Genomic DNA, 26,798 nt, shown 5'->3' with positions numbered 1-26,798 from the left:
CCCCTTTTCATAGTTTATTTGTCTCCTCATATTTCCTGGTGTTTGTATATATGAAACCTATTTCCATATACTGTGATGTGTTCATGGACTTTCATACAAGAACCTCAGCACAACCCTTCGAAGCTGTTCTGCGCTGGAGGCACACTGGAGCCCAGAAAGAAACACACAAGTCCAGAGCATAAAAAAGTTTACTGTGGTCAGACAGGCTCCCTGACGAATGTGCGCAGAATCATCATCATCATCATCATCATCATCATCATCATCATTTGGAGCTTGGTCATAAACTTAACAGCAGGTTACCACAATCTTATTTTAAAACTCACTTGAGCACTTCCCTTTAAACAGCAATATATGAGTCAAAGGCCATTGCATCAAAGGTCATGACTGGAGAAGTCACCAAGCCGTGTGTCAATCTGAAGCTGCGTCACATTACTCACTAAAATACTGCAAACACTACATGTGTATTTGTACAAGGAAGCACTATAATCGGAACACAACCATGACAACACTCTGAGGACACAGATCATCTCACTGCATCTCTAGAAAGTAAAAAAAGGATATTCAAGAACATGTAGGAAATATTTTGCTTTTGCAGTGAGAAGCCAAAACATTATGACCAAGTATGAATTAAACAAACCCTGTGTCATAGACTTGTAAGCCTCAGCTCTCTCAGCACTGATTTGTGAAGATTTAGACATGAAAAATTAATAGTTTCAAGGCTTTGACCTGTTCTCTGTACACGGTCCCGAAATGGATGGGAACTCTTCCTTCCGCTTCAGTTCCAACAGAGTTATCTCCGATAGGTCATTCATCAAATGAGCTCTGAAGAAGAGCTCCTGGTGTGTGGGCTTCATCCTCTGATCACTGTCCCTCCGGTGTCCAAACCATCTGGCTCCCTAGCTGAGTCCAAGTCTGCTTCCTGTATCTAAGAACACTGCTGCACCGCTGCTATAAACTCTGCAGACTCCTTAGCTTGTGAGTGTCTGCAGCGGTGAACCAGTGAAGTGAGGCTGAGGACACCAAACACTGCTGGGTTTATTTGGAGAATGCTCTGTTGACAAAAGCTTCCACTCCATGACCTCAGAAGCTCACAACCTCTTCTCCCCTCATTGCCATTCTTCCTCCTCTCACTCACATATACATGCTTCTACTGACCATCATGAGCTGCATTTTCTTCTCACTAACCAACTAGCTGACGACCTTGACCTTGAGGAGCATGTCTGGAGCTCTCAGGGTGAGTCGAGGAGAAGGAACACAGACTTGGTTTCATGCAAAGAACCTCTAACAAAGTTAGAACCGTGTTAGATTTGTGGGTCAAAAATGGAATGTTTGAGTGGAAGCAGAAGCCTCTGAGCGAGGGTGAGGCATGTGCTAATGTTTCAGTATTTACAGCCCTATATTATTCAATACTAAGAGACAATGATGAAACAGAGTCACAGCGTAGAGGAGCTCTGCGTGAGGTCTCCCAGGACCACTGCAGTGTAAGGCCTGGACTCAGACACAGGTGAGGGTAGAGCAGGACTCTGTGGACGACAGTCCCGGAAGGGCGAGGGCGGCATCAAAGCCAAAGAATCTTCCATCGTCACTTGGGCCTCGAGCTCATGGTGAATCTCAGTGTCGTTGCACATGAAGCTCTGGAGGAGGCCAAACTGTTCGCTTGCCATTTCGTCCTCTAAAGGGGGGTCCAGATCAAACAAGTGCACTGGGTCCTGTTGGAGGAGGTGGGCCAGGTGGTACACTGGCACGTTGTCGCCTTCACTCATCGGCATCATATGACTGAGCTCATGAGTTTCACCATTAACCCTGCCCTCCAGCCGGTCCTGCAGGTCCAGGTCGACATGCCGATCGGTTCTACCTGGCACCACGTGTCCAGGTGTATACACTTCCACGTCCTCCTCTTTTAAAAGCCCCGGGGCTTGCCCGTGTGCCACCATGGCAGGAGTTCCAGGTCCACTGCACAAGCTCTCCTCCTCCTCAGCCACGTTGTATAAAGTCTTGGTGCTGAGGCTCGAGAACTCAGGGTTCTGAAAGCTGTTAGTTAAGGGTTTGATGACGGCCATCTGATTGGAACCTGCGTCCTGTTTCTTCACATGCACTGACAGTCTGTGCCATGTATGATCCCCTTTGGGAGGATGTCTTGCACCTGGTTCAGACCATGACACAGACTTTCCATTAGAACTATGAACAAAATAAAAACCACGGTTACAAAGAGGAGCCCAGGACTGCAGTCAGAAGTAACAGTCAAAATGCACATGCAACATACTGCAGGAATGTTACAGTGACACTGCCCTTTCTACTCGATCTAGAAGAGTTCAGATCAGTCACGGCTAAGAAGGGTTTTCATTTGACTATTTTGGAACTGTTTTTATTCAGAAGTGGCTCTGCATTAATGTGCAGTAAACCGCATGTTTCCACTGAGGGCAGAACAATGCTTGCTTGCGCTGGTGTTGAGCACTGGAGACACCAGAGTGTGTTTTGTTCACAGTAGGGGGAGTTTGGAAAATAAGCTTTGGCAGACAACATGCTTCACTCCAAGCCCCAGTATAGGATTTGACTGAGCAGCATTGGGGAGTGTTTTGAGCCATGTGGTCACCATGGTCTCATCAGGTTCACTGACGCATCACAGGACGAGAGGCGACCCAGGCGCTCGGTGCTGAGAGTCATATTAAAGTTTAAGAGCCCATGCATATTACAATGAAGAAGGTGTCTACACTCTCTATCTCTGAGCTGTGACCCACATTCTTGTAATGTCACAACAGGTGTGGCAAGAGCGAGCACAGGCACGCCAGGTTCCCTCAAGTGTTTGGTCCCTGAGAGGCCACCAGATCATGACTTCCAGACTCAATTAAGAAGCACACACCTGCTGTCGCCACACATGAGGGACCAGCTTCAAAATGATTACCTTTACTCTACAAACCGCATTTAACTTTAATGTACAGTAGGTTAACTTCAAAATATATTTACCAAATACAGAATAGAATAGGGCAAAAGAGGCTCTAGTAAAAGCTTCTGTTATTGAACAATCAGTGTATTTTTCACTAGGTTTTTGGAGGGAACACACAACATACTGGCGAGGAAGCAAGTTTGGGTTTAGCTTTGTGAACTTTTCCACCTAATTCTGTTCTAATTTTGACCTTTGGTCATTTTAAATGTTTACCTCAGTCGTGTCTCTGTTCTGGTTTGTACAGCACTTGTTTCTGCACCTGTGTACTCAAAGTTCCAAGCTCAGGTCTTTGGTGTATTAAAGATGCCGCTGCTGTGAGCATTATAGTTGCTATTTTAGGGGCCACATTTACATTTCTATCGTCTCACCGATGATGAACAGAACACAGTACTCCTACCACTATCTCACTCAAGCCAGCAGTGATTTTAAGAATCTTATCTTTCCTGACTCTGTCCAAACTCACCTGCCGTTGCCTGCATTCTTCTTCCTCTTGAACATGCTGAGCAGGCTGTTGCTGCGGTAGGCCATCTTGCCGTCTCCCACGTGCATGCGCACGGCGTCGGAGGTGGTAAAGGCGCTGCGCACGTTTCTCTCTGGCTTGGCGATGATGATGTACATCTTCGGGGTGAACATGCAGCCCAAGGCCACAGTCACGCTCAGGCTCACTGAGAAGGACGTGGTGATGATCTTGTAGTTGCTGCCAAAGTAAATGGGCACGAAGGCCAGCCAGATGATGCACGTGGTGTACATGGTGAAGGCGATGTACTTGGCTTCGTTGAAGTTTGCCGGGACGTTTCGGGTTTTGAAGGCGTAGTAGGTGCAGCTCATGATGAGTAAGCCATTGTAGCCCAGAGGAGCGACCACGCCTAGGTTGCTCGTGTTGCAGATCAGGAAGACCTCTCTGATGCTGGGGTAGGACTTGATGGGCTCCGGCGGCTCCATGATTATAAGTGTGACCTCCAGGGTCAGCTGGACGCTGATGAGGATGAAGGCAATGACCACCTGCGCCCAGGCACTCATGAACCGAGGTTTCCTGGTGCAGATTTTCTTCTTGCTGCCAGCAAGGATGCGGGCAATCCGGTTTGTTTTAGTCACCAGCGCTGAGTAGCACATGGCGGCCGAGAGTCCGACCAGCAGCCTCTGCGTGTAGCAGGAGACCACAGTGGGGCGTGCGATGAGGGTGAAGGGGCAGAGGTACCCAAGGAAGATCCCGGCCAGGATGATGTAGCAGAGCTCACGGCTGGACGACTTGACCACGGGCGTGTCTCGGTACAAGACGAAGACCAGGGCCACGAAGGATGTGACCAGGATGCCCATGCAGGAGAAAACCACTTGGATGATGGACTCCGGGTTGCTCCACTCCAGGTAGCGCAGAGGGAGAGGCTCACAGCCTGACAAGAGGAAAGGAACACTGTTGACGTCAACATCAAAATGATGAACACTTGGGAACACTTGAGTCCAGAGCCAGCTAGGCCTGCAACGGCGAGTCGACAAGTCATAACGTCATTGTTCCTTAGTTCATCTTTCACAGCACATTTTGAGCAACTAAAAAAGCTCATTTCGAACTCTTAACATCCATTGTCTATTTCTAAATGATTTCTTTACAACACTGAAACCAAAGTTCCTACACGTCATCTGGCGACAAGTCGACTGATCTTTAAAGAAATCAGGAAATAGTTGACTATCAAAGTTGCTGCCCAACAGACAACACAGTCCACCTGGACCATCCAGATCATCCATTGAGAGACTATGAAGATTATTCCCCCAGGTCACACCACAAATCTAACTATGTTATTGCATACAACCACAGACCTGACTCGTGGATAGTGCATGACTAAAGAACGGAAGAACACCTTCATCTGGTTCACTCAAGAGTTGGGATGAGAATATTGGTGGAGGAAGAGAAATGCGGTGAGTGAAGACGATATTAACTCAGCGTGACAAGACATTGTGCTTCATATGAAGCTTTTATTGGATCTCTCACATTTTTAGCTCAACTGCAACTGAACTCTCCAGGATCCATGCTGGCTGGGCGTCAGCCAGAGTGGGCTTGGAACGCCACAACAGGAGCAAGCTAATCACTTTATTTATGGGTCCAAATCTGATCCTCTCATCTGCCTTCTGCTGGGGCAGCTCTTCAGTGTCTCATATGCTGTCTATTTATATGTAAAAGCGAGGAAAATGGCGCCAAAAACTTGCTTTAAAATGTCTCTGTTGGTCCCATTAAGAAAGTGCCTGCCTTTGAACTGTGCAGAAGGGTTTTGAAAGTGGGCCAGAGGAGCGGGTGTGAGTGAAGTGGGTCTGCCAGCAAAGATGATGAATGGCTCTCAGGTGTCACGGGAGGGCACCAAAAATGGGACGAGCTGGTTCACTAAACTGTTCTGCAAAATTTTTGGCAGGACAAACGGAACGGAGTAAAAGTGCTCGGAGCAATCCAGCCAACAAGCAAAGACTCTGGAACCAGGACTCCTAACTGACCCAGTTTCCGTTTTCAGACTTCATGATCCGGCTGAACGGCTCTCTGAGCTTCAGACCATGGTTCTCAGGTGGGACAGAGTGAATGTCCTGCCAAGATTCTCATGTCCAAGAGGTCAAGTATCATGGAGTCTTCATCATTAGACAATGGCAGTGTCAATCGGAATCCCGTCTCTTCCCCAAAATTCCACTCTCACTGAGCCACGAAACCATGATTCAGTTGTGTCAGGTGAAAACATTCATTAAAACATTTATTACCAGTTGTGTTACAGATCGTATTCATCCTTTAGTGGAGATATGAACGTGAGAGTGTTGGGACACTGAGGCAACAAACCTTCCAGATCTCTGTCGGGCCACCAGCCGAGGTCACAGGCCGTACATGTGAACTCATCCTGGACATATTCGTTCTCCTTGCATGCAGTGCAGATCCAGCAGCAGCTCACCTCCCCTTTCCGGATCACCTGGTGGCAAACACACATCACATGAGCCACAGAACCGACCCTGTTGATAGCCCACAGGCACATCAACTCAACTTCAGTGAAGGGTCCAGCCTAGCGACAGAGAAATCTACCTGTACTTGTGCAACCACAACCCTGGTGAGGATTAACATCTGCACCTCTCAGAGCCACTCCTCCAGACTGCAGCAGTGTAAAGGTCTCTAGCTTGAGGAACGTTTTGCTAAATCAGTCTTGCTTGAACTGGCCATCTCAGCAGAGGCTCTTCAGCAGAGCGGGTCCGGTACCTTAATCTCTCCTCTTGAGCAGGGCTCGCTGCAGACGGACCGAACCATGCTGCTGCTGTTCTGCATCATCTGCATCATGTCGTCGTCGATGCTCAGCACGCCCTCGTGCCAGGAGCCAATGTTGATGTAGTCGAACCCTCCAGACTGTAATCGCTGGAAGTTCATGATCTCATACCTGAGGACAGAGAGAATTAACTCAGACATGCCTTCATAAACACCACATTTTCAAGACTCTGTGAGACTGATTCTCTACCTTCCAGGGGAGTCTCCATTCTCGTCAAACCAGATGTCTTCGCCAGAAACCCCGGTGAAGGTGGTCCTGAGGAGGAAGTCCAACAAGTGGCTTCCATCGATGGGCTTCATGGCGTCGCAGAGACCCACGTGTCCGGGGCAGAGCTCAGCGTGCATGTCGTGCAGCCCGTGGGCCATGGCGTAGATAGCGTTGATGACGAAGCCCATCTTGCTGTCTTGGACGTAGTTGTCCTCCAGGCTCTCGTAACCTGGCAGGGATGGGCAGAGTCAGGGTCCAGAGCTCAGCCTGAGCTCCCAAGTCTTACTGCGGGTCTCTGACTACAGCAGGCAGAAGCTGGCTCACTTATGCGCTGTCTCTGAGCGTGTAGCGTGATGAGTGATTGATGAAACTCATCTGAGCAGCCGTTCAAAAGCTTCCAGCTCCAGAGCTCTGCAAGAGTTGAAAGCCTCTAAACTGACTTCAGTGTGTTCATTTCTCATGGAAACAAAATTAGCCCTCCAGTTATCTCCCGCTGGAACAGATTCAGGAGATTGAGATGCCTGTGGATAAACCAGTGTGTCAGGGTGCACCTCATTAGACCAGCAAGCTGCAGTCTAGTCCGAGTCAGACGCAGTCGTGACCTGAGCATGAACCAGACGACCTCCTGCACCACAGCTAACATCTGAGCTTGAAAGCATCTCTCAACCTTTTAGGCGACTAACTGCTGTTGCTATATGACTCCTCAAAAGTCGTACAAATTATCTTCTATTCTGTCACTATGAAAGGAAAAGAGAGTGTCAGTCCAACAATGAGTGTCATACTCAAATACTCAAACTTCCAACAGAAGCTAAAGGGCTCGCTGATCTTGACTTCAGTCTCTAAACTCCCCACCAATATTTTGAATGTTTGTCTGGAGGAATGAACACTAGGGAACTTTCACAGAGATGAAAACTTGGGTTGTCCATGTGTGGGTCTTCAGGTCAGGGAGCGTGAGCTGCAGGATGTTAGACTCCAACAGTGTTTTCAAGTGTCTAGAAACACCACCCAAGTGTGCACTGCCCCTCTTAGTTACAATACTTTCCCCCTCTTCTACCCCTTTAACGGAAGCTTGACCTGCATTGATCTGCTACGCTATAGTCCGTCCTATCTTCAATTTCTCAGCCAGTCTGTGACACGCTTCCTGTTTTCTACGTCCCATGTCGTCAGCCTGAGGCTGGATCTGGAACTGATGACTGGTCTGCATGCCTGGACCTCCACCTCTGTCTGTGTTGAATGTCCTCGTGTCAACGTTTCTTATTCTGTACGGGTCAAAGGTCACCAGCTTGCAATCTAATGCAACTAAAAAGTTCCAGTTTAAATCACTTTGAGACTGTATGTCCTAAAATATGAAAGTTGAAAGGAAATTTCAGCACCATTCCTGATAAAACTAGCCATCACCTGAAGATCAGAATATCTTCTGCAAGATTCACAATGCTTCCTACAAACCATCTTCCCCTCCCTTTAAATATTCATCGTCACCATTGAAAAGTGTGTCTGCGGGAAAACAACATCTGAGCAGTGGCGTTGCAGCTGGATGAGTGTCCGATGGGAGCTGCTGGTGATGACCTACTTTAGGATCTCCTCAGCTCTGACGTTTCTCTGGGCGAGCTGTGTAGCTACGGTTATGATGCAAAGATGTCATGATGTCAACATGCAAGCAGAAGCTGCCTGTCCATTCAGCTGCTGCAGAACCATCTGGATAAACTCGCGAGCACCACTGCAACTAGAAGCAGCTCCAGAGAGGCTCCCGTGGGCCCCATGCAGTCCAAGCCAAACCAGCATCGTCTCGAACGTTATTGGGCTGTTGAATGACTTTATTACCGCTGAACACCCCAATAGCTTCATATCGCCGAGGTCAACTGAGATTAACTGACAGAAATAATATCAACTTACCATAGGAAAAGACTTAATGTCAGCAAACCTCAGTGTCTACCACTAACACGAGCAGCATTCAGAGAGAGTCACTCACCGTCCCGGAGCTCTACACCAAAAGAATCATATGACAGTAGTGGAGTTACTATCTTGTTCAGAGGGAGCTCTCTGTTGTTTCATTTAATACGTGACAAAAATCTGATGTAAAAAATGATCTGTGCATGCATTTGTGTATATTTACGTGTGTCACTGGGGTCTTTAGTTTACTGACCAAAGAATCTGGCATTTAGCCTTTCCTGTTTTTGCTTTCATTTTTCAGCAACCTTCCCGTGTCACACACAGGTTTGATTTGGCCACTACATTGTAATTCAGTAATTTAGGACATTCCTGAGCAAGGTTTAAGATGAGCCACTGATGAAATGACTTGATGTAGCTAAAAAATAAAATATGCTGAGTAAAAAACATTTTAGTAATATGAATTAAATGATATGTTTTATTTCATCCGAAATGAATTTTAAATGGAAGTTGAACACCTATTGTTTCACTATTCTTTTTTGTCACATCAGCTGTTTTTGCCTTCATTGACCTGTAGCAACATTGGGACGTCCTGGTGAGAATGAAAGCCTTTTAGACTGTAAGAATTTTGGTGCGAGCAGTGTGTTCAGCTGAGGAACTTCTCAGATCATGATTGACATGACGCACTGTAAATAGGGGAGCACAGGAAGTGTGGGAACTCAAATCTTGAATCTGACAACGTAAATACAGGTTTTCTTGTTTTCAGAAACATGCTCTCTGAGCATTGTTTCCAGAGGCAGTGAGAGCGGACGGCTTTACCTAGTTCATCCTCCTCTGTAGAGGCAAGAGTTAATGACATGGAAACAGCTGTTAGTGCTCGGACAGTGTCGCCCGGAACACAGAGCTGGTGAAGATGAAAGGTGTCCCTACCTGAGCAGTTCCGAGCATAGTTGAGGTTCTCTTGCGGGTGTCCAGCCAGGCGACACTGGAAGCGGTGTTGCCAGAACTCAGGGAACCAGGGGTTCCGTGTGTTGGTGCTGAGCTTGAGCTTGAGGAAGTAGTCGTCAAAGGAGGAGACATCTTCAGACTGCAGCTTGACCGTGATGCCGCCGGCTGCCTCCTGTTCGTATCCCTCCACCACCTCAACCCGGTCGGCCCAACCATCACTGCAGAGGAGGCAGAGAGGGAAGTGATCTCACTTTCTGGCAGGTCCAGCGTCAAAAACACACAAGATCACCATGACATTTATCCCAAACAACAGTGTGAACAGATGTTCTTGGTCTCCTGGAGCCTAACAGTCCCCGGAGAAACTCCATAAGACTTTTCACCATGGGAATGAGGATGGTTTCGTTTATAAACTGGCCCACTTCCACAGCAGTTCATTTGAGGTCTTCACTCTTCTGCTGCAACTGTTTTGGAGCCATTTAGGTTCACTCTCAATTCAGACAGACAAAGGGAAGGAAGTTCTTGAAGCAGACGCACTGGCGGAAGACGATGCTTGCTAATCGTGACTCGTATTGAGAGGATGCCTTTAAATCTACTCCGAGTCGTACTTTGAATTCAGTTGGAGTCCTGAAAGAGCGCTGCAAATACACACCAGGCATTTTAAAAGCTCTTCTTTATTTATTATTCTTGCCTCAGACGGCTGCTCCACTGGGGTCCACTCTCAGTGACTACTGGAGCACTCATGGTCATTTATTCATTTCTCCTCCTGGGACAGAGAATACACAGATGTGTCTTCCTTTTACATCTGTGTTTTGTAAGAGTGACCCTCTGCTGCTGTTTATCCAGCAGTTGCTGCTACAGTTTGGCTTCATACATTTCGATTCAGAAGGAGTTCAAAACTCAGAAAGCAAACGATGAGACTCTGAATCTGCGTCTCCCTTGCTCCTGAGATCTGTTTCCTCCGCCCCACACACAAGACATCATCCTAATCTGCGCCTGGCTCTGGCTCTTTTTCAGTTGTCTCCTTGACCTGAAAAGACTCAGACTCCACCTAAACTCGTCCTCCTTCCCTTCCTCCCTATACCACCTCCAAATTCAAGTTAAAGAGGTGAGAGCAAGTTTCCAAGGATTTACAATCTATTTTAAGCATGTTTAATCACCTGACCCAGAAGGAAAGGTTCTGATCTGGTTTCCATTGAGAACAAATCATGGATCATAAATGCACCACGTGAAGCTCAAATCCGCTGCATCCACAGTGAGGCTGAAGAAGCTTGCTAAGATTGGGTGGATGAGCTGATACCAGCTTTGATGTTCACTACTCCACATTCTCTGCGCTTACGCTGGAGGTGCTGTCCCATATTAGCCTGTCCTGCCTGTGATCTGACAGGGAAAAGAGAGCGCTCGCTGTGCGGATGCATTATTCATCACCCAGGCTGAGTCAGAGCATCGACTGCTTTCACAGGAATTACACTCCCAAAAGAAGAGGGAAATATATTATGCCATTTTGTGTAAAACCTTCAGTCAAACTTGAGAGAATTACGCAACAAAGCAGTTTACAGGCTTGAGTGATAAGATCGGGGGGCCTCATTCAAGGAGGTAGGAGAAGATGGAGTCTAACCTGCCAATGAGGAGAAACTCTCCCGCCACTCCCAGACGCCTCATGGCCATGAGCAGCCCTCGGACCGTCATCCCCTCGCAGAAGCACACCACAACCCTGGCTTTGGGCAGCCGCTCACGCAACTTCCGCAGCAGCCGGTCAAAGTGCTTCTCCCCTGCGTTGCTGTAGATCTTGTCGGAGTGGGAGAGACAGATTCCTTCCTGTAACGCCAGTTCTTTGAAGACCTCCATCCCACTTTCTCCATAGTTCCCTGACACAAGGACAAAGGATTCAAATCACTTCCATATCACAATAAACATCACCCATGATGGGTGTTGGCTAAAACTGTGTCACAGGGGAGCATGAACTCTGCTCAAGTCTCTTCAGTTCTGAGAAGAAAAATGAGTTCGTTCTCACACTCACTGACAAGAACTGGCCAGCTATAGTTTAACTAGCTGAACCACTTCAGTCAGCTGACTGACAGCCAAGATGAGCTCTTGAACTGTCCTTCAATAGCTCCCCTTCATAGGAATTGTGGCTCTACTCAGAGTCTTCGCCCATTTATAGAACACCCTCAGACAAAAGACAACAAGCCCCACATGTCTCATCCTTCCTCATCTCCCTCATTTGCTGTTTACCTAAATTATAAATGAAATTATTAGATTAGGTTGCCTGTATTCTTCCCACAATGGGGAAAGAGAAAATCACATGACCAGCTCTGGTTTAAGGGCTAAAACCGGGCATTTTTACACAAAACACAGCATATGATCAAACCGCTGTAATGAATGTAAACCAAATGTGGGTTTACTAAAGGTTTTCTCTGTCATTTCCTGCTGTTGGCCTCTTCTTTGTGTCTCCCGTGTGTTATAGAAGCTCTGTAACCCTACTGCCACCTACTGTCTGATAGATGTCATTGCACATGGAGTACTTAACACAGTTGCTAAAATATAGAGCAAAAGTAGGAGGTAAAAACCATCACTGAGTGGGTATAACATGAAGGTCTTGGTAGAGGACTGCTCTCCAAGTGTTAATCCAGTTCTACATCACGTTCATCTGGACCATGAGGTTACGTGCTGCGCTTGCTGCCTGTTATATCAAGTTACAGCGTAATGTTCTCCCACTGGTGTGAAGCACCTGCCATCTGAAGAACGTTGGACATAGGACTAGCAATGGTTAACTAATGTAATCTAGTCTAGCCACATGTATGTTAAAGGAATGCCTGTCAGCAGACCATCATCTCCACAGACTCTTCCTGCCCAGCTCCAGCTGCTTCTCCTCCTCCTCTCTGGGTGGTGCCGCGGAGCACCGAGAGCCAAGCCAGACTCTTGTCCTATCACACAGTAGCATCTTTGCATTTTAAAGAGAGAGAATGGAGCTAAAGAAACAATTCCTAACACAGTCATCATCCAGTCGTTGAGCTTGTTGGTACATCTGAGGGTGTATCCTACCAGACAGACACGACATGAACCCAAGGGTTGGTGTCTTACCCTCGGTGTGCACTGCAGACACGTAAGTCCAGTTGTATCGCTTGACTATGTCCAACAGGGCCCTGGCCTGCAGGGTGTCTGAGGGCACCACCCTCAGGAAGTACTTGAACAAAGTCTTGTCGCTCAGGTCAATGCTTGTGGCAGAATATGCGATCTGGGGGATGTTGAAAAGCTGAAGAAGGTTCTGGACTTGAATGGCCACTGAGCTGGAGCCGGGCCCGATGACCCCCGCGATCGGCTTCTTGGTTGGCGGCGGCTGAGCGGAGGGAAAGCCTTCCACACACCACCTGGAGCCATCGCTGTCGTCCCGGATGGAGATGAGTGAGTCTCTGATGAACTCGATACTCTGCTCCAAGGCGACAGAGGAATGCCAGCAGGAGTCCCTGATCTCACAGCCCAAGGTTATGTTGGGCAGCAAGTGCGGGTCGGAGTTAATCCTGTCCAGAGTGTGGAACATGGCCTCCACCCTCTGGATGCCGTACTGGTCGCGGACCTCCCCACATTTCCTCTCGGCCACCTTCTCAGCAGAAGGTTGGTGGTGAACTGAGAAGAGCGCTCCGATGATGATGTCTCCATCCGTCCTGGCCACCAGACGAGTCGCGGAGCTGGGCACCACTGACCTCACATATTTGCTCCTGGACAAAACAAGCAGCTGGCATAGCAAAACAAACACATACATGAGACTCGGTGACACCCAGAGGGTCATGGCTGACTGTTTCTATGGAGTTCAGCTGAAATCATCGTGTCCACTTGGCCATGTGTTGGTCCAAACATTCCTCTCAGTCACTGCTCCTGACCTGCAAACAAAGAAGACCTTGGTCTCGTTATGGACAAAGTGGTCACATACACTCTGAGTGGGTGCCGCACCTTCCCACCATCAAAGGCGCCATACCCCAGACTGACACCCTACGAATGAAACACGCTGAAACAAGAACGTCTGCGGGTTCAATCGCACCCCAGTTGGTGCGGATCCCGCTTCAGCACCATGGAGAGAAGCAGTCCTCCCTGTCACTCAACTTCCCAAGCAACATCGAAGCGCTCAGTCGCTGGCTCTGGACTGAAGCCATTTCTCATTCCCACAACCACCCAGATGCCTGATCGGAGTGTGAAGCATGCAGAACACCGTACCTGGACCGGAGCTCGCGGGGCATGTTGTCGTGTCCTGCAGCATCCAGTTCTGAGATCGCGCTGTGACACTTGCCGACTCTCTCTCCCTCTCTCTCTGCAATGATGCTGAGGTCCCCCAGCTTCTTCTCCCGCTCATCACTGCACCCAAAAACCGGGTCAAACTCGCTGCAGTGCCCCTGATTCCGTGTCCTTCAGCCAACACCGATGGAGCCAGAACACACTCCTTGTTTCGCAAAGTTCGCGGTGAGAGGAACGAGAGTGGTGAAGCGAACTGCAATTATGAGTCGTACTCGTGTTGCTTTTCTTCAATTTCGACTGCACGGGAACTTGTAGATTCTAACGATCAGATCTGCTGAAGATCGATTAATGATCCGCAGAACACAGAGAGGAACGATCTTCTGGGGGGGTTGCTGCCATCACGTGGTTATTGCATGCTACTACAATTTAAATGCAACAAACTATTTGACATACTGTATTTGCAACGATGAAAGGTGAGCTTGTTCCTGGAAAGTCTGCTCGACCCATAGAGGCTGAAATACGACAAAGGACTGTGACGTCACTGACATCTCCTTCACTGACTCATCTGTGCAGTTCTAAGAGGATCAGTCAGTCACAGTTATTCAAGTCCACGGTGCAGTATTTGCATAAATGAGTCCTTAAACATATATATACCATTACTACACCTACTACTAGTAGTTGCAGTTGTTTTATTTTACAAGGAACGATGTCAAATGCTACAGAAAATTATAATTTGAGAAAAGCAACGGGTTAAAATAATGAAAATTACTGCAATGTTTCACTGTCCAATTGACTCAGATCGCAACGGAAGAATGAGCAGCAATCGTTAAATAAACTTAGGCGAACTCCAAAACGTCACGGCAGACTCGGCTTTCCTATGACGTCACGTCCGCCGTTTAAAGATGGCTGACATCAACAACGAAGGCGGTCATTCTTTCAAGTTTTGTGGCTTTACGCTGGACTGTTGGTTGCAGAGGGGAAATGAGTCGTTATCTTCAACACCGCTAGCAGTCTGAGCGTCGTTCGGCAGCCACTCATGTAATTATTGTAGATTTTAATGAAGTATTTGCATGTTCACAATGAAACACGTTACGTCACTTTCAGACTGCTAAGTGTTATGCGACGTCTGTGCAGATGCGGCGACTATGAGCTCACGTGTTCGTAATGTTTAACAGCAAACTACCACGAGCCTCACATAAACTCGTCAAACATCGTTAAATTGTCGATTCTTATGAAGCTTGGACAGATGATAGCCTTGTAATTAGGATGTAAACAAAGCAAAAAAGTTTGACTCGTCCGACTTGCTTGTAGCTTTGGTGAGAGTAATGATAAATAACAGCAGGATATTGGCTGGTGTTTCTTATCACCCAGAAATAAAGTGCTTGATTCTGTTGTTTGAGCTAATTTTACCTGACGAGCTGCACGTTTCATAAAAGCGTGAACTCTTCACTGCACATCAATGCTTTAGAGCCAAATACTTTCTATGTACAAAATGTAAAACGTGAGTCTGTTTCTATTTATGTGTGCTTGAGAGTTTGTGATTTTAGATGTGCAACATTTGAGGGAAGTCAGTTGTATTTGGGTTGTGACCATGAGTGTGTTAAATACAGCTGTTTGAACTTGCAGATTTTGATCATGAGTAGCCGCAGAAAGAGGGCCCCTCCATCGAGGGTGGATGAGGAGGAGAAGAAGCGTTTGAACTGGAACATGCTTGATGACAGGAAGAATGAAACTGTCCATGAGGTCGATGACCTGTCGGCAACCTGCTCCTACCTTCATCATGAAGCATCTTCCAGCAGCTCCACTCAAGACTCTACCTCCACGAGCTGTGTCCAGTTGGCAGAGACGCTTCCAAGCATGTCCTCAGAAACCGGGTCTGTGTCTGTGTCCCTGGCTCTCACTGTCATGCCAGTCACAAAGCTGAGCCATATCTGGAAAGCGCTCATTGGCGAGTTCTGCGTCCGTCCTGCTTGGCTCCCCACAAACTGTGAACGAAGAACATTTACCCTCCACAAGATAGGTGACCAGCTCTGTGTGAGCTACAGCAGTAATGAGGAGAGCGTTGGCTTGCTGAGCAGCTCCAACCAAGAGACTTGTACAGCTGAGTGCAGCTTGACTCAGATCAGTTTGGAGGACATCGACTGGCTACAGAAGAGGAGAGTAGTTCAGCTGTGCTTTCTGCAGAAAGACGTTGATCTCAAGGTGAGAATGAGCTTCGCTGTAGTGACAGTTCTGGAGCTACTGTGGTACATCAGCAAAGTTTACTGTCATTGGGGTTCAACTGTATTGATGTTTTTACTTCTCAACTGTCACTTCTTTAATAACTACCAGGAAATTATGTCATGTTTTGATCACTGACAGTTTTATCTGTCTTCTGTCCATGCTCTGTTGTGTGTCTGTTTTGGGCAGGTAGGGATATACCTGTTGGAGACTGGCCTGGGTAAACCAGAGTTTCTCAGTGAAGGAAATGCTCGGCTGAAGAAAGCTAATCAACTGATGCAGAAGATGATGGAGTACCTGTACGATTTTATCATTCCTGGTTAGTATTGCGACGACTATGCCAGAAAAGTGCTGTGAAGGGTCAGGTCGAGCCGTTGATGAAGAAGTGTCACCTAATGAGGAAAAAGAGCAATGTGTTAATGAACAAAATTATCACTCTTCAAACACAATTTTTGTCCATGCAGAGGTTGTTGAAAATGAGGAGGAGGAATGTGACACCGACCTCGAACGGCAGAACATTGAGGAGCTGTACGATTATGTCCGTCATCTTCACCAGATGGAGCGCCACGAGTCCACTTGCGACGTCCAACACAAAGCTCTCATTCCCATCCTGAGGCCGTATCAGAGCCAGGCCGTCAACTGGATGTTGAGAAGAGAGAAATGCAGGATGTCTTCACCAAAAGGTGTGTTCATGTGTGGGCGTTTGTACCGCCTTTTCTAAAACTACCTTCTGTTTGCAGAACAAACCCTACATTTTCTCTGGCGAGAGTTGATCTCTTTATGTGGCAAGAAGTTGTTCTACAATCCATTCACCGGCTGGTAAAAGATTTCACTTCCTGCTTTCAATTAGCCCTGTCCATTAAACATCACAAGGGACACTTAAACTAAAGTAATAAGTTGCTGAAGATTTCACTGACTGAAGTATGCTGCCCCTAGAGAGAAAGAAAACTAGGAAAAAAACCTGTTTGTGGTGAGCGTTATTAGTTAGGAGTGTGCTCTGGCGTGTTTGTGTGTCCACCTAGTTTAACTGACCACAGATACACCACTCATGGCTATATATGTAAATTAAATGTTTCAATGATAGAATCACCCTTTGTTTTTTCTGTATTTCCTGGCCAGTATAATCCGAGAGTTTCCTTTGGCTGGTGTGGAATGGCCGGGTGGAATCCTGGCGGATGAGATGGGTCTTGGGAAGACAGTTGAAGTTCTGGCTCTAATACTGCTTCATGGCCGACAAGACCTGGAGCAGGAGGGTCTCACGATGCCTGTGGTGAGGAGGGAGCTCTTCTCTTATCGTGCCTCACTTTGCCTCACACGCCTTTAACACGTTTCTCAATTTGTCCCGCAGGGAAAATCTGTGAATTATTTTGTCCCTTCTCCTCCGCTGGAGAAGAAAAAAGTTTGCCACCCCAGGCCAGACAGTCAACCGAAAATGAAGACATCATACCCAAGTATGTGACACATGAAGCTTTCCTTTTCGGGTGTGCAGTTTTTTAACCACATGCTGTGTTCCATAGCCGTGAGAGTCATGTTGCTCACTGCCATAAAGGAGATGAGAACAGGCAAAGGTGCCTCGGTCAATGCCGTCTTCACTTACATACGCGCTACATACGGGTATGACCTTCTGAAGAACCGCAAGCACATCAAAAAGACTTTGACCAAGCTGGTTGACGATGGCCTTGTTGAGCGGGTCAAAGGTCGTGGGTTGGCAGGCTCCTTCAAGCTGGGGAAGAACTACAAAGACAAATTGTTAGCAGGAGCATCCAAGTTTGTAAGCATATGCCATGTTCACTTTGTGTTGACCTGCACACTTTGCATTGACATTTTGCGTTCTCTTTTTAGAATCAAAGGAATACAGAGAGCTCGCCCAGAAAGACATTTCAGAGGCGAGCCAAGGAGAAGGCAGAAGTGGCGCTTCTAAACTCTCTTTCAGACGAGCCATACGATCAGAACTCTTCTCTATCAGAGTGTTCGAGGCTCAAAGGAGCAGGATGGGACGAAGGGCTGAGTGAGAGAGCTGAGATTTCAGATGGAGCAGAAGAGACGACGTACCTGCCTAAAGCTGACCCAGAAGAGATGCCCAGCTTGTTCCACCTGTCAGAAGAAACATCGCAGTCCAACTCACAAGAGGAGTCTGAACCCCCCACCATCGCGTCAGTGGCCCCCTTCAATACGCCCGACTACAGATTTGAGTGCATCTGCGGCGAACTGGGTGTCATCGACTACAAAGCTCGAGTCCAGTGTATGAACTGTCAGCTCTGGCAGCATGCAGACTGTGTTAACTACAAAGAGGAGAGCCTGGAGACAACGCCATTCTACTGCCCTCACTGCCTCGTCGCTATGAAACCCGTGTCCACCGGCGCCACGCTCATCATCTCACCAAGCTCAATTTGTCACCAGTGGGTGGAAGAAATCAGCCGGCACATCCGCTCGTCCTCGCTGCGAGTGCTGGTGAGCACCGTCTCTGTGGTCCTCGCTGAGTGGTGATGGCGTTGTTGGAATGAAAGCTTAAGTTACTTTGTGATGTTGGGCTCACAGTGAAGGAGCACACTCCCTTGGATGGAAACCTTGTGACCCTGGATTGATTTGAGAGGGATGGGGTTTGAGAGTCAGCCTCAGAACAGAACAGAACAGAACAGAACAGGATGGATGGATGGATGGATGGATGGATGGATGGATGGATGGATGGATGGATGGATGAATGGATGGTCAATAGCATGATAAAAATGAAGTGTTTGAAGAGAATTATTTGCTCATAACAATCCAGAAATGAAAAGGTATCAACCACTAAAATACATGGCTTAAACACATACTGCACATGAGAAATACCGATGCAGTTTTTAAATTTCCGTTTTTATTATGGATTTTTTGACTTTGTGCTCTGGGGGTCATGTAGGGCCCCCATGTTATTGGGAGGTTGGTTGGCCTGGAGTAGCGCTGTCAAGACGATGTAAGCTGCAGTTGGAAGTGAACAACAAAATGTATAAAATATGTTGGCTTGATGCTGTTCTTTTTGCTGTAGTGAGGACAAAAGATTGACTTGGTCTGACTGCCACAGGTTTATCAAGGGGTCAAGAAGCATGGCTTCATCCAGCCTCACATGCTCGCTGAGCAGGATGTGGTCATCACAACCTACGACGTGCTTCGCTCAGAGCTCAACTACGTGGACATTCCTCACAGCAACAGTAAAGACGGACGACGTTTCCGCAACCAGAAGCGTTACATGGCTGTCCCAAGCCCCCTGGTGGCTGTAGAGTGGTGGCGCATTTGTTTGGACGAGGCCCAGATGGTGGAGTGCCCGACAGCGAAGGTGCAATGACGGACTTCATGTTTCTGGTTGGATCTCAGGAGTTTATTCACCTGTTCTCCATCCTTCTGTTGACAGGCTGCTGAGATGGCTTTGCGTTTGGCATCTGTCAATCGTTGGTGTGTGAGTGGGACCCCTGTTCAGAGAGGCTTAGAAGGTAAGTGGGTCTGACCTTAATCCGTTCTGTTGAGAGGTTCATACTCAGGCTTTCTGTTCTCGGTCCAGATCTTTATGGGCTGTTCCTCTTTCTGGGAGTCGACCCATACTGGGTGAAATACTGGTGGGAGCAGCTGTTGTATCGGCCCTATCGCCGTGGCAACACAGAGCCGCTCTACAATGTTGTTGCACAGTTGCTGTGGCGATCCGCCAAGAAAGATGTCATCGATCAGGTGTGAATGGATTATTCATGAAAAAACGTTGACCTTGTGGGAACAAACTAATGTTGATCCATTTTGTGGACTTTCAGATCCAGATTCCTCCTCAGACTGAGGAGGTCCACTGGCTGCACTTCTCGCCCGTGGAGGGTCACTTCTATCACCGTCAGCATGAGGTCTGCTCCCAGGACGCTCTGGTCAAACTCAGAAAGATCTCGGACTGGAGTCTGAAGCTGGGCAGCCTGGACCGCCGCACGGTCAACACCATACTGTGTCCCCTCCTGAGGCTGCGACAGGCCTGCTGTCATCCCCAGGCTGTGAGGGGGGAGTTCCTGCCCCTCCAGAAAAGGTGTGGTGCCACTTGGTTCTCCGAACTTGTGGATAGCAAACTGCTAATGAACTATCAAGCAGGTCTAAATTGAGCGGAGGAGAACAAGAAAGTGTTTATTTTAAGCCTGTGTGTGTGTCTTCTGTCTGCAGCACCATGACGATGGAGGAGCTCCTCAAGTCCCTGCAGAAGAAATGTCGAGTGGAGTGTGAAGAAGCTCACCGACAATTGGTGTGCGCACTGAATGGCCTGGCTGGAATCCACATCATCAGAAGTATGAAACTTGCTTGTGTGTTCTTTCCCATGGGAACCGCTCCAACAGGACAGCTGCCATGATCTTAGTGGTTTTGTCTCGCGATCTGTTTTGTCTGGGAACAGCAGCTCATGATTGATAGCGGGGGCCCTCGGTTGCTCTCTCAGGCCTCGCGTGTGGCGGAGGTATTATGTGCCAGTAATGACCAACATTCATGTCCCTTGTAGATGAGTTTGTGGAGGCGGCAGAGATGTATCGAGAGGTGCTTCGCTCATCAGAGGAACATAAAGGCAGGCTGAAAACGGATTCATTACAGGTACATGATGCTATTCACTTGAGGGGCATTAGCATGTCAAGGGTTTCCGTTATTTTGGCGCTGAAAAACGCCAAAGATTTTGACAAAAACACTGATCCATTCAAGCAGAATATGCTCACAAATCTACCATGTTCATCTTTAACACAGTCGTCTGGTGACAGTTGTGGCTCCTCAGTCTCTTCAGGAACAATACGGCAGAAAATAGTAACATTACTTTTACTCTTGCACAATTAGCTAGTTGGCTGCTTGGCCCGAAAACAGTACATGATAAGATCTGGATCAAACAAATATGTGTCCAGCCGGAAGGAGCCAATGTTTTTAAACAGAAATTCTATTTTATTGAAGAATATAGCGATTGTTTCTTGACTTGATTTATTCTGGAATATATTTAGTCCAATTTTAATGTCATCAACAAACAGCTCTACAGCTGTACAAGTGAAATATTTTTAATGAAGTGAGGATTATAAATCTATTGGGTGATGGGATTATAATTAATGGAGTTTATTGTAAGCTTGTGTTCCTCTCCTGTGTTTATTAATGCTTATTTGATGTTTGATTTTGAAAACAGCGGCTTCACGCCACTCACAACTTAATGGAGCTGCTGAGTGCAAAACATCCTGGTATTCCTCCGACGCTGAGAGATGACCGGCTGAGCGAGGAGGTAGAATGCTGTTGGTCTTTGTTAGAGCTAGTTTAGCTTTTGTGTAGTCAATCTCTCGCTCATTAACCGCCACGCCACCTTGTTTGTCTCACAGGCCGAGCAGCTGCGTCAGCACTATATGACCAAGTACGACTCGGAGGTGGCAGATGCTCATCAGGCTCTGCAGCCGGTTTTGCAGAACATCAAGGAGTTGAAACGCAAAGTAAGATCTCACAAGCATTTTGATAACTGACTCGGATCTCAGCCAGATACATTGGCTCAAACTTATCCTGTCAAACCCAGTCATTCTGGATCATTACAGCCGTGGCATTGATGTCTTCGAGCCATCTCATATATTTTCAGCTGAGAGTGACAGGCAACATGTGTTGGTCCAGGTCAAGCTGAACTCCCCCTGGTGGCTGGATGTCATTCAGAGGGCGATCCGATGCTCCACCGATGAAGATCTTGTATCCCGTGTGAAGAATGAACTGACGTGCAACTTCAAACAACAAGCCAACAAGCTGTCCATGGCTGACAAGTAAGTGCTGCCTCTCAGTGACGTGTGTGCAGGGTGCGCTGATGTCGCATCTGTGCAGGTTCCGTGACGGCAGTGGACTGCAGTTCATCCTCACCACTCAAATGGAAGATCTGATGAAGTCCCAGAAGACGGTTCGAGAAGCGGTGAAGAGCCTGGAAGGCCCGGCGTCCAAAGAAGTCATCGAGGAGGCCACCATCTGCCACCTGAGGCCCATGAGGCTGCCGCTCAACAAGTAGGCTCCAGCTCAGGCTCCAGCTCAGGAGTGCACTGCTTGCTGAAGTAACACATTTGGTTTCTCCATTTAGCTGCGTTTTTTGCAAAGCAGATGAACTTTTCACCGACTATGAGTCGAAGCTGTTTTCACACACGTGAGTTTGACACGCAATCATGCTGCATGGTTTCTGAAAGGGCTCTAGTTCCACTGAGGCGGCACTCCTGCCTGACAGGGTCAAAGGTCAGACAGCCATCTTTGAAGAGATGATCGAGGATGAGGAAGGACTGGTGGATGATCGCCTGCCGACCACCAGCCGAGGCCTGTGGGCGGCCAGCGAGACTGAGCGGACTCTGAAGGCCATCCTGGCCTTCGCTAAAGCTAAGCGGCTGGACCCGGAGCTCGTGGGGGAAGGAACCACTTTCATGGAGCTCTTCGAGAACTGGAAGAAGGAGTACAAGGTGCTCATTAGGCAGCACTTCTGTTGAAGCCAGACTGGTGACCGGGCTTTTTTCCATGCTTCAGGTACTGCATGAGTATTGGATGGTTCTGCGCAATCACGTATCTGCCATCGACGAGCTGGGCATGGCCACCGACAGGCTCCGCGTGCGTCTGCCAGACGAGCCCAAGCAGAAAGTGCTGCACATCATTGAGCCTCATGAGGTCAGATGGATGTGAAGCCAAGGCCATTTACACTTTGTGTTGTCCCTGCACTCCTGACCTCTGGCTTTCACCATCTCTCAGGTGGAACAGAACCGAGTCAAGTTGTTGAATGACCAGGCGGTAGCCAAGTCCCAGTTACAGAAGAAGCTGGGCCAGTTCCTGTACCTGAACAACCTGGAGAAGGTGAGTCCTCCTGAGGTTTCTGCTGAGTGTTTTGAACTATAAAAAAAATCATAAAATCATTTCAGTCACAAGACAAATCTGCAGAGGAACTCAACCCAGAGCCCTGTCCTATCTGCGCCCGGCCTCTCGGGCAAGAGGTCAGAGTTCACATCACTGTTTCCGACTTGAATCCACGGATGAAGTCATTCAGGCACTTAAGTCAGCTGTGGTTGCACCTGTGCTCCCTGCAGTGGGCTGTCTTGACCTGTGGACACTGCTTCTGCAACGAGTGCATCGCCATAATTGTGGAGCAGTACAGTGTTGGTTCAAGGCGACGGGCCATTAAATGTGCTATCTGCAGACAGACCACCTCCCATGCCGAGATCTCCTATGTTTTCACCACCCATTCCTCCAGTCAGGATCAAGACATCCCTGTTAAGGTCAGTGCGGTGACCCTGACCCGCCGTGTGGTCACCCTGTACTGAAGCCCTGCTGATCTGCTGCAGGGGAGTCACTCCACCAAGGTGGAAGCTGTTGTGAGAACCCTGAAGAAGATTCATCTGACTGACCCTGGGGCCAAGTGTCTGGTCTTCTCCACGGTAACCCAAACGACCTCCTTCTGTCACACGCTGATTGATTTGGTTGATGTTTGGAGCTGACCTGGTGAACCTCTCGTGCAGTGGCAGAGCGTGCTGGACATCATCGCCAAAGCTTTGTTTCACAACAACATGGAATTCTCCCAGATTAACGGAATACACAAATTCCAGGTTTGTTCTTGGCTCTATCGTTCACCAGCCTCTTCAGTCCTTGAGTTTGACTCGTGCTCTTCAGTCCTCCTTCAGTGTCCCTCTGGTCTCTGTCATCTTCTCTTCTGAGGGGTCGACCCATAGCTACTATTCTCACCAATATGGTTCTGTGAAACTGAATCATGACCGTGCTTCTCTCCTCTTTCAGGAGAACTTGAGTTCCTTTAAATATGAGGAGAAAATCAACATCCTCCTTCTGCCGCTGCACACGGGCTCCAATGGCCTGAACATCATCGAAGCCACACATGTGCTGCTGGTGGAGCCCATTCTGAACCCTGCTCACGAACTGCAGGCCATCGGCAGGGTCCACCGCATCGGCCAGACCAAGTGAGCGCAGCATCTTTGAACGGTCATCATGTGGCTGCTCCAGGCAGATGTGAACTTCAGGAAGATGCATTGATTTGTGGTTTTAAATCAGGGGTGCCCAGCTTGTTTGCACTGTGATCCGGTTCAACTAAAGCGTTTTTTGAGGCATGGCTGAGAAGTACACAAAAATAAACACAGCTGAGCATCGTGTGTGTACTCCAACTGCATATCTTGTTGAGATATGCCAAAGTAGTTTGTGTCTGCGGCCGAACACAGGAAATAAAATAAGATGACTTATGCATGCATGTAGTCATATCAGCCGTCACAGCTGTGAATACAACAACATCACATAAAAGTGAGTTTCACTGACGGACCAAGCTCTGTCACCTTTAGAAGTCCATCTGGACGCAAGAACTGATGCAGACCGTGGTTCCATATCAAGTTCTGTCACTTCTGAGGACAGGAGTTGGGTGCAGTGAAGCCCTGTTTTCTGAGTTAGGAGACCATTGCACATGAACCTTGAGCTACCCGCCACCTACTAGCACAGCGACGTGAGATTAAAGAAGTTCCAACTACAAATCAAACATTGCTGTTTTTCGGCGTTGACTTAAGAATTTAGATTTCAAAGCACCATATCGCCCTCTCTTGGTTGTTATTAAACATGAAGGTGAGTGAATGACACCTCTCTCAGCAGAGAGTTTGTTCTGATTTCTCCTCAGCTGATCAAAAGGTGATGCCGTTGTTTTTCTTTTTCATTTGCCAGACCAACGTTTGTGCACCGCTTCCTGATCAAGTCCACAATAGAGGAGCGGATGCAGGCCATGTTGAAGACTGCAGAGAAGAGGTGAGTGGAGCGTGGTGTCTACTGGCCTGTTCTCAGTTCGCTTTTAAACCAGGAGTGTTGTTGTCCTGGCAGCCACACCAGCACAGCCATGAAACACTCGGAGGCCTCCGTGCTGACCGTCGCTGACCTCGCTGATCTGTTCACCGAGGACTCCGAACCTTTGGAGTAAATTTTGCTAGGACTCCGATTTTAGCTGAGTTTTGTTCACATTCCAGTTTTTAAAAATCTGTGTTAGCGGGAATGACTCTGTTGATGATGAAGTGTGTTGCGCCCCAGACGGTCAGATCACTGACGGCTGGTGGGCGGCTGCTCCTTGTGCTGTCACTGTCACTGCATTGTGCTCACAACGATCAGGAATTAAATGTTTGTGTTGACCTTCCGCTGCTGTCCAGTTGTTCGTTGTGAAGGGTTTGTGTTTCTCATAGAGTTTGATGTGAAGCACTTGCTTGCTTTGAAATCACCCTTTTACGCTGTTTTTATGATCATATGTGCCACACACATGCACTCACAACTCCTTGTTGCACATCCTGAATTGCCCTCCAGTCTTAATGGGGTTCCTTTGGTGCAAGTGACTGGTGTTCCCGCTCCAGTAAAGATTTTAAAATGCTCAGACAAAAGGTGCAGACAACAAAGAGCGTGAGCGACGTGCTGTTGTTGCTCCCTTACATGGTAACCAGACGTCTTGTTGTAGTTGGGATGGTTGTAAGATGTTTACTGAAGAGAGCTGCACTGCAGTGGGCGGGGACATGTGTGTTACCTTGGACTCCCTCAGACCCCTCTATTCATGTGCGGAATCTCATTGTTGGTGCGCACATCACTCAAGCTGGTGTTTTAAGGCCGGACCGAGACTCTCACTCCATTTGAGTTGGGCTTCAAGGGCTCAGACAGAGCAGCGCTGCATCTCGAAGTGACAGCAGAGGACTTTCGGGAGGGGGAAGAACCTGCAGCACAGACCTGGAGGAGGATGCCACCTGCCAGTTTGGTTTTAGCCTGCCTGCTGTTCTCCACGAGGATGGTCATCTGTGTCGTCCACCTGGAGCCAGAGGAGGAAGGTGAGCTTCATTCATGTTCAGTAGAAATACTTGTTAATTAGTTCATTTTAGACTGAAGGAAACTGCTCTGTAATAAACTAAATGCTGTGGCATTTATAAAGATGAGGTTAGGTTATTCACTCAATTCTGGTTTCCAGTGTTTAAACCTGCTTTCATGAATTTCATGGTTGAAGACCTATTTTTCGTCTGTTCAGAGCTCAACGAAACCGTCGTGTGCACCAATGACCACATGGAGGTCGTCATTCCAAGCGCCTTCTTCCTCAACAAAGTTCCTCCGGTTTATGTGAGTTGTTTTTCTTCCTTGGTTTTCCAAACATGTTTTTACTCCACCTGTTCTTCTGTTCAGGTTTGGGATTTGCACCTGAACGATCCGGACTGCCGCGGCCAGGAGGTGGGAGACCACTACGTCTTCAGCGTCAAGACCAATCTGTCCGACTGTGGCACCGTCGTGGTAAGAACCGACTGCTGTGCCGGTCTCACTGAACAGTTCAAATTCAACACTTTGAATTGAAATTGATGCTGCAGAACAACTCATTGATATTCCATGTCATGAAAAAATCCTTTGGTACCAGTTGGTTTTCCCCTCATTCACATCATCAAGCAGCACCATGACTGCCACGGTAATGTTTAGAACTGAAATACCTCCTGCAGCCTCTCAGCAGGAACATTGTGTCTTCAGATCCAGCTTGAGGCAGGTGAAGCTGAGTCCTTCCTACGTTGAGTGTGTTCTGGATTGGAATTTAAGGTCTGTCAACTGAGTGAGTTATTAATAAAAAATACACCAAAAGTGAAGCTAAAAAAGGCTCCTAAGGACTGACAGGTGTCAAGTCCTGTCATCTGCAAGACACTTGGAGTGGAGCTTTGTAGCACTGCGTGTCCCTGCGTGGTGAGAATTCTGGTCACGGACGAACCAGTGACGTAAAGGTGGGCCGTGAGAGTCAGAGTTCTGATCAGACTATAGGATGAAGTCATCCGGTGTGGACGTCTGACAGAAGGAGCGGCGAGCTCAGACAGACTGGTGTAGAGGAAGAATAGCGGGGGGAGGGGCAGCCCTGGGTGGCAGCACTTGTTTAAAAGAAGGCTCTCGTTGTTCATCTCCCCCAAAACAAGGTCTCCAGTCAGACACTTGTGCCTCCCTAAACATGAATGCTCTTTTAACTCCACACAACCAGGATTGGCATGTAAATGACCAGACGGGTTTCATCTTCATATGTCCCTCGAGTTGGGATCAGAGTTTTTTCCATTCTTGTAAAGCTGCTAAAAGGTGAAAGCAGCTTCTGTGTG

General features: G+C 47.9%; 2 protein-coding genes across 4 annotated transcripts; one reads left to right on the top strand and one right to left on the bottom strand.

Moving 5' to 3' along the window:
- Positions 1-4: 4 nt before the first annotated feature.
- grm1b (glutamate receptor, metabotropic 1b) lies at positions 5-13,805 on the bottom strand. 3 transcript variants are annotated; one of them, XM_053845769.1, is made up of 10 exons: positions 13,477-13,804; positions 12,349-13,145; positions 10,883-11,132; positions 9,250-9,485; positions 9,139-9,153; positions 6,415-6,661; positions 6,162-6,336; positions 5,754-5,880; positions 3,408-4,335; positions 5-2,178 (listed from the first exon to the last, which is right to left on the bottom strand). In XM_053845769.1, exons 2-10 carry the CDS (start codon positions 13,052-13,054, stop codon positions 1,434-1,436), a joined length of 3,429 nt encoding a protein of 1,142 aa, XP_053701744.1. In that variant the 5' UTR covers positions 13,055-13,145; positions 13,477-13,804; the 3' UTR covers positions 5-1,433. The 3 variants fall into 3 exon arrangements, with proteins under 3 accessions (XP_053701744.1, XP_053701745.1, XP_053701746.1); XM_053845771.1 differs by having other exon boundaries at positions 1,884-2,143; positions 13,477-13,805; XM_053845770.1 differs by lacking the exon at positions 9,139-9,153 and having other exon boundaries at positions 13,477-13,803.
- Positions 13,806-14,219: 414 nt separating this feature from the next.
- shprh (SNF2 histone linker PHD RING helicase) lies at positions 14,220-25,799 on the top strand. Its single transcript, XM_053845737.1, has 31 exons — positions 14,220-14,532; positions 15,121-15,696; positions 15,904-16,033; positions 16,179-16,397; positions 16,455-16,533; positions 16,834-16,984; positions 17,063-17,165; positions 17,232-17,485; positions 17,557-18,165; positions 18,773-19,024; positions 19,100-19,178; positions 19,247-19,410; positions 19,488-19,744; positions 19,876-19,997; positions 20,204-20,292; positions 20,861-20,953; positions 21,048-21,155; positions 21,328-21,470; positions 21,529-21,702; positions 21,776-21,838; positions 21,917-22,142; positions 22,207-22,344; positions 22,426-22,527; positions 22,593-22,664; positions 22,758-22,946; positions 23,013-23,105; positions 23,187-23,273; positions 23,461-23,639; positions 24,382-24,462; positions 24,535-25,514; positions 25,709-25,799. Exons 2-30 carry the CDS (start codon positions 15,130-15,132, stop codon positions 24,629-24,631), a joined length of 4,920 nt encoding a protein of 1,639 aa, XP_053701712.1. The 5' UTR covers positions 14,220-14,532; positions 15,121-15,129; the 3' UTR covers positions 24,632-25,514; positions 25,709-25,799.
- Positions 25,800-26,798: the final 999 nt, after the last annotated feature.

The sequence above is a fragment of the Synchiropus splendidus genome, chromosome 16 (genome assembly GCF_027744825.2).
Source record: "Synchiropus splendidus isolate RoL2022-P1 chromosome 16, RoL_Sspl_1.0, whole genome shotgun sequence".
Lineage (NCBI taxonomy): Eukaryota > Metazoa > Chordata > Actinopteri > Syngnathiformes > Callionymidae > Synchiropus > Synchiropus splendidus.
The sequence above is the reverse complement of the archived record's forward strand: the minus strand, read 5'-3'. Positions and strand labels throughout refer to the sequence as shown.

Bases quoted from the DNA above. Each gene is read 5' to 3' on its own strand.
- grm1b (XM_053845769.1), bottom strand. From the start codon at position 13,054: ATGACCCTCTGGGTGTCACCGAGTCTCATGTATGTGTTTGTTTTGCTA. The intron at 6,337-6,414 runs GTAGAGAATCAG...CTCTGTCCTCAG, and splicing joins AATGGAGACTCCCCTGGAAG to GTATGAGATCATGAACTTCC. The intron at 5,881-6,161 runs GTACCGGACCCG...GTTTGCCACCAG, and splicing joins GCTCAAGAGGAGAGATTAAG to GTGATCCGGAAAGGGGAGGT.
- shprh (XM_053845737.1), top strand. From the start codon at position 15,130: ATGAGTAGCCGCAGAAAGAGGGCCCCTCCATCGAGGGTGGATGAGGAG. The intron at 19,998-20,203 runs GTATGAAACTTG...TGTCCCTTGTAG, and splicing joins TGGAATCCACATCATCAGAA to ATGAGTTTGTGGAGGCGGCA. The intron at 21,839-21,916 runs GTGAGTTTGACA...CCTGCCTGACAG, and splicing joins TCGAAGCTGTTTTCACACAC to GGTCAAAGGTCAGACAGCCA.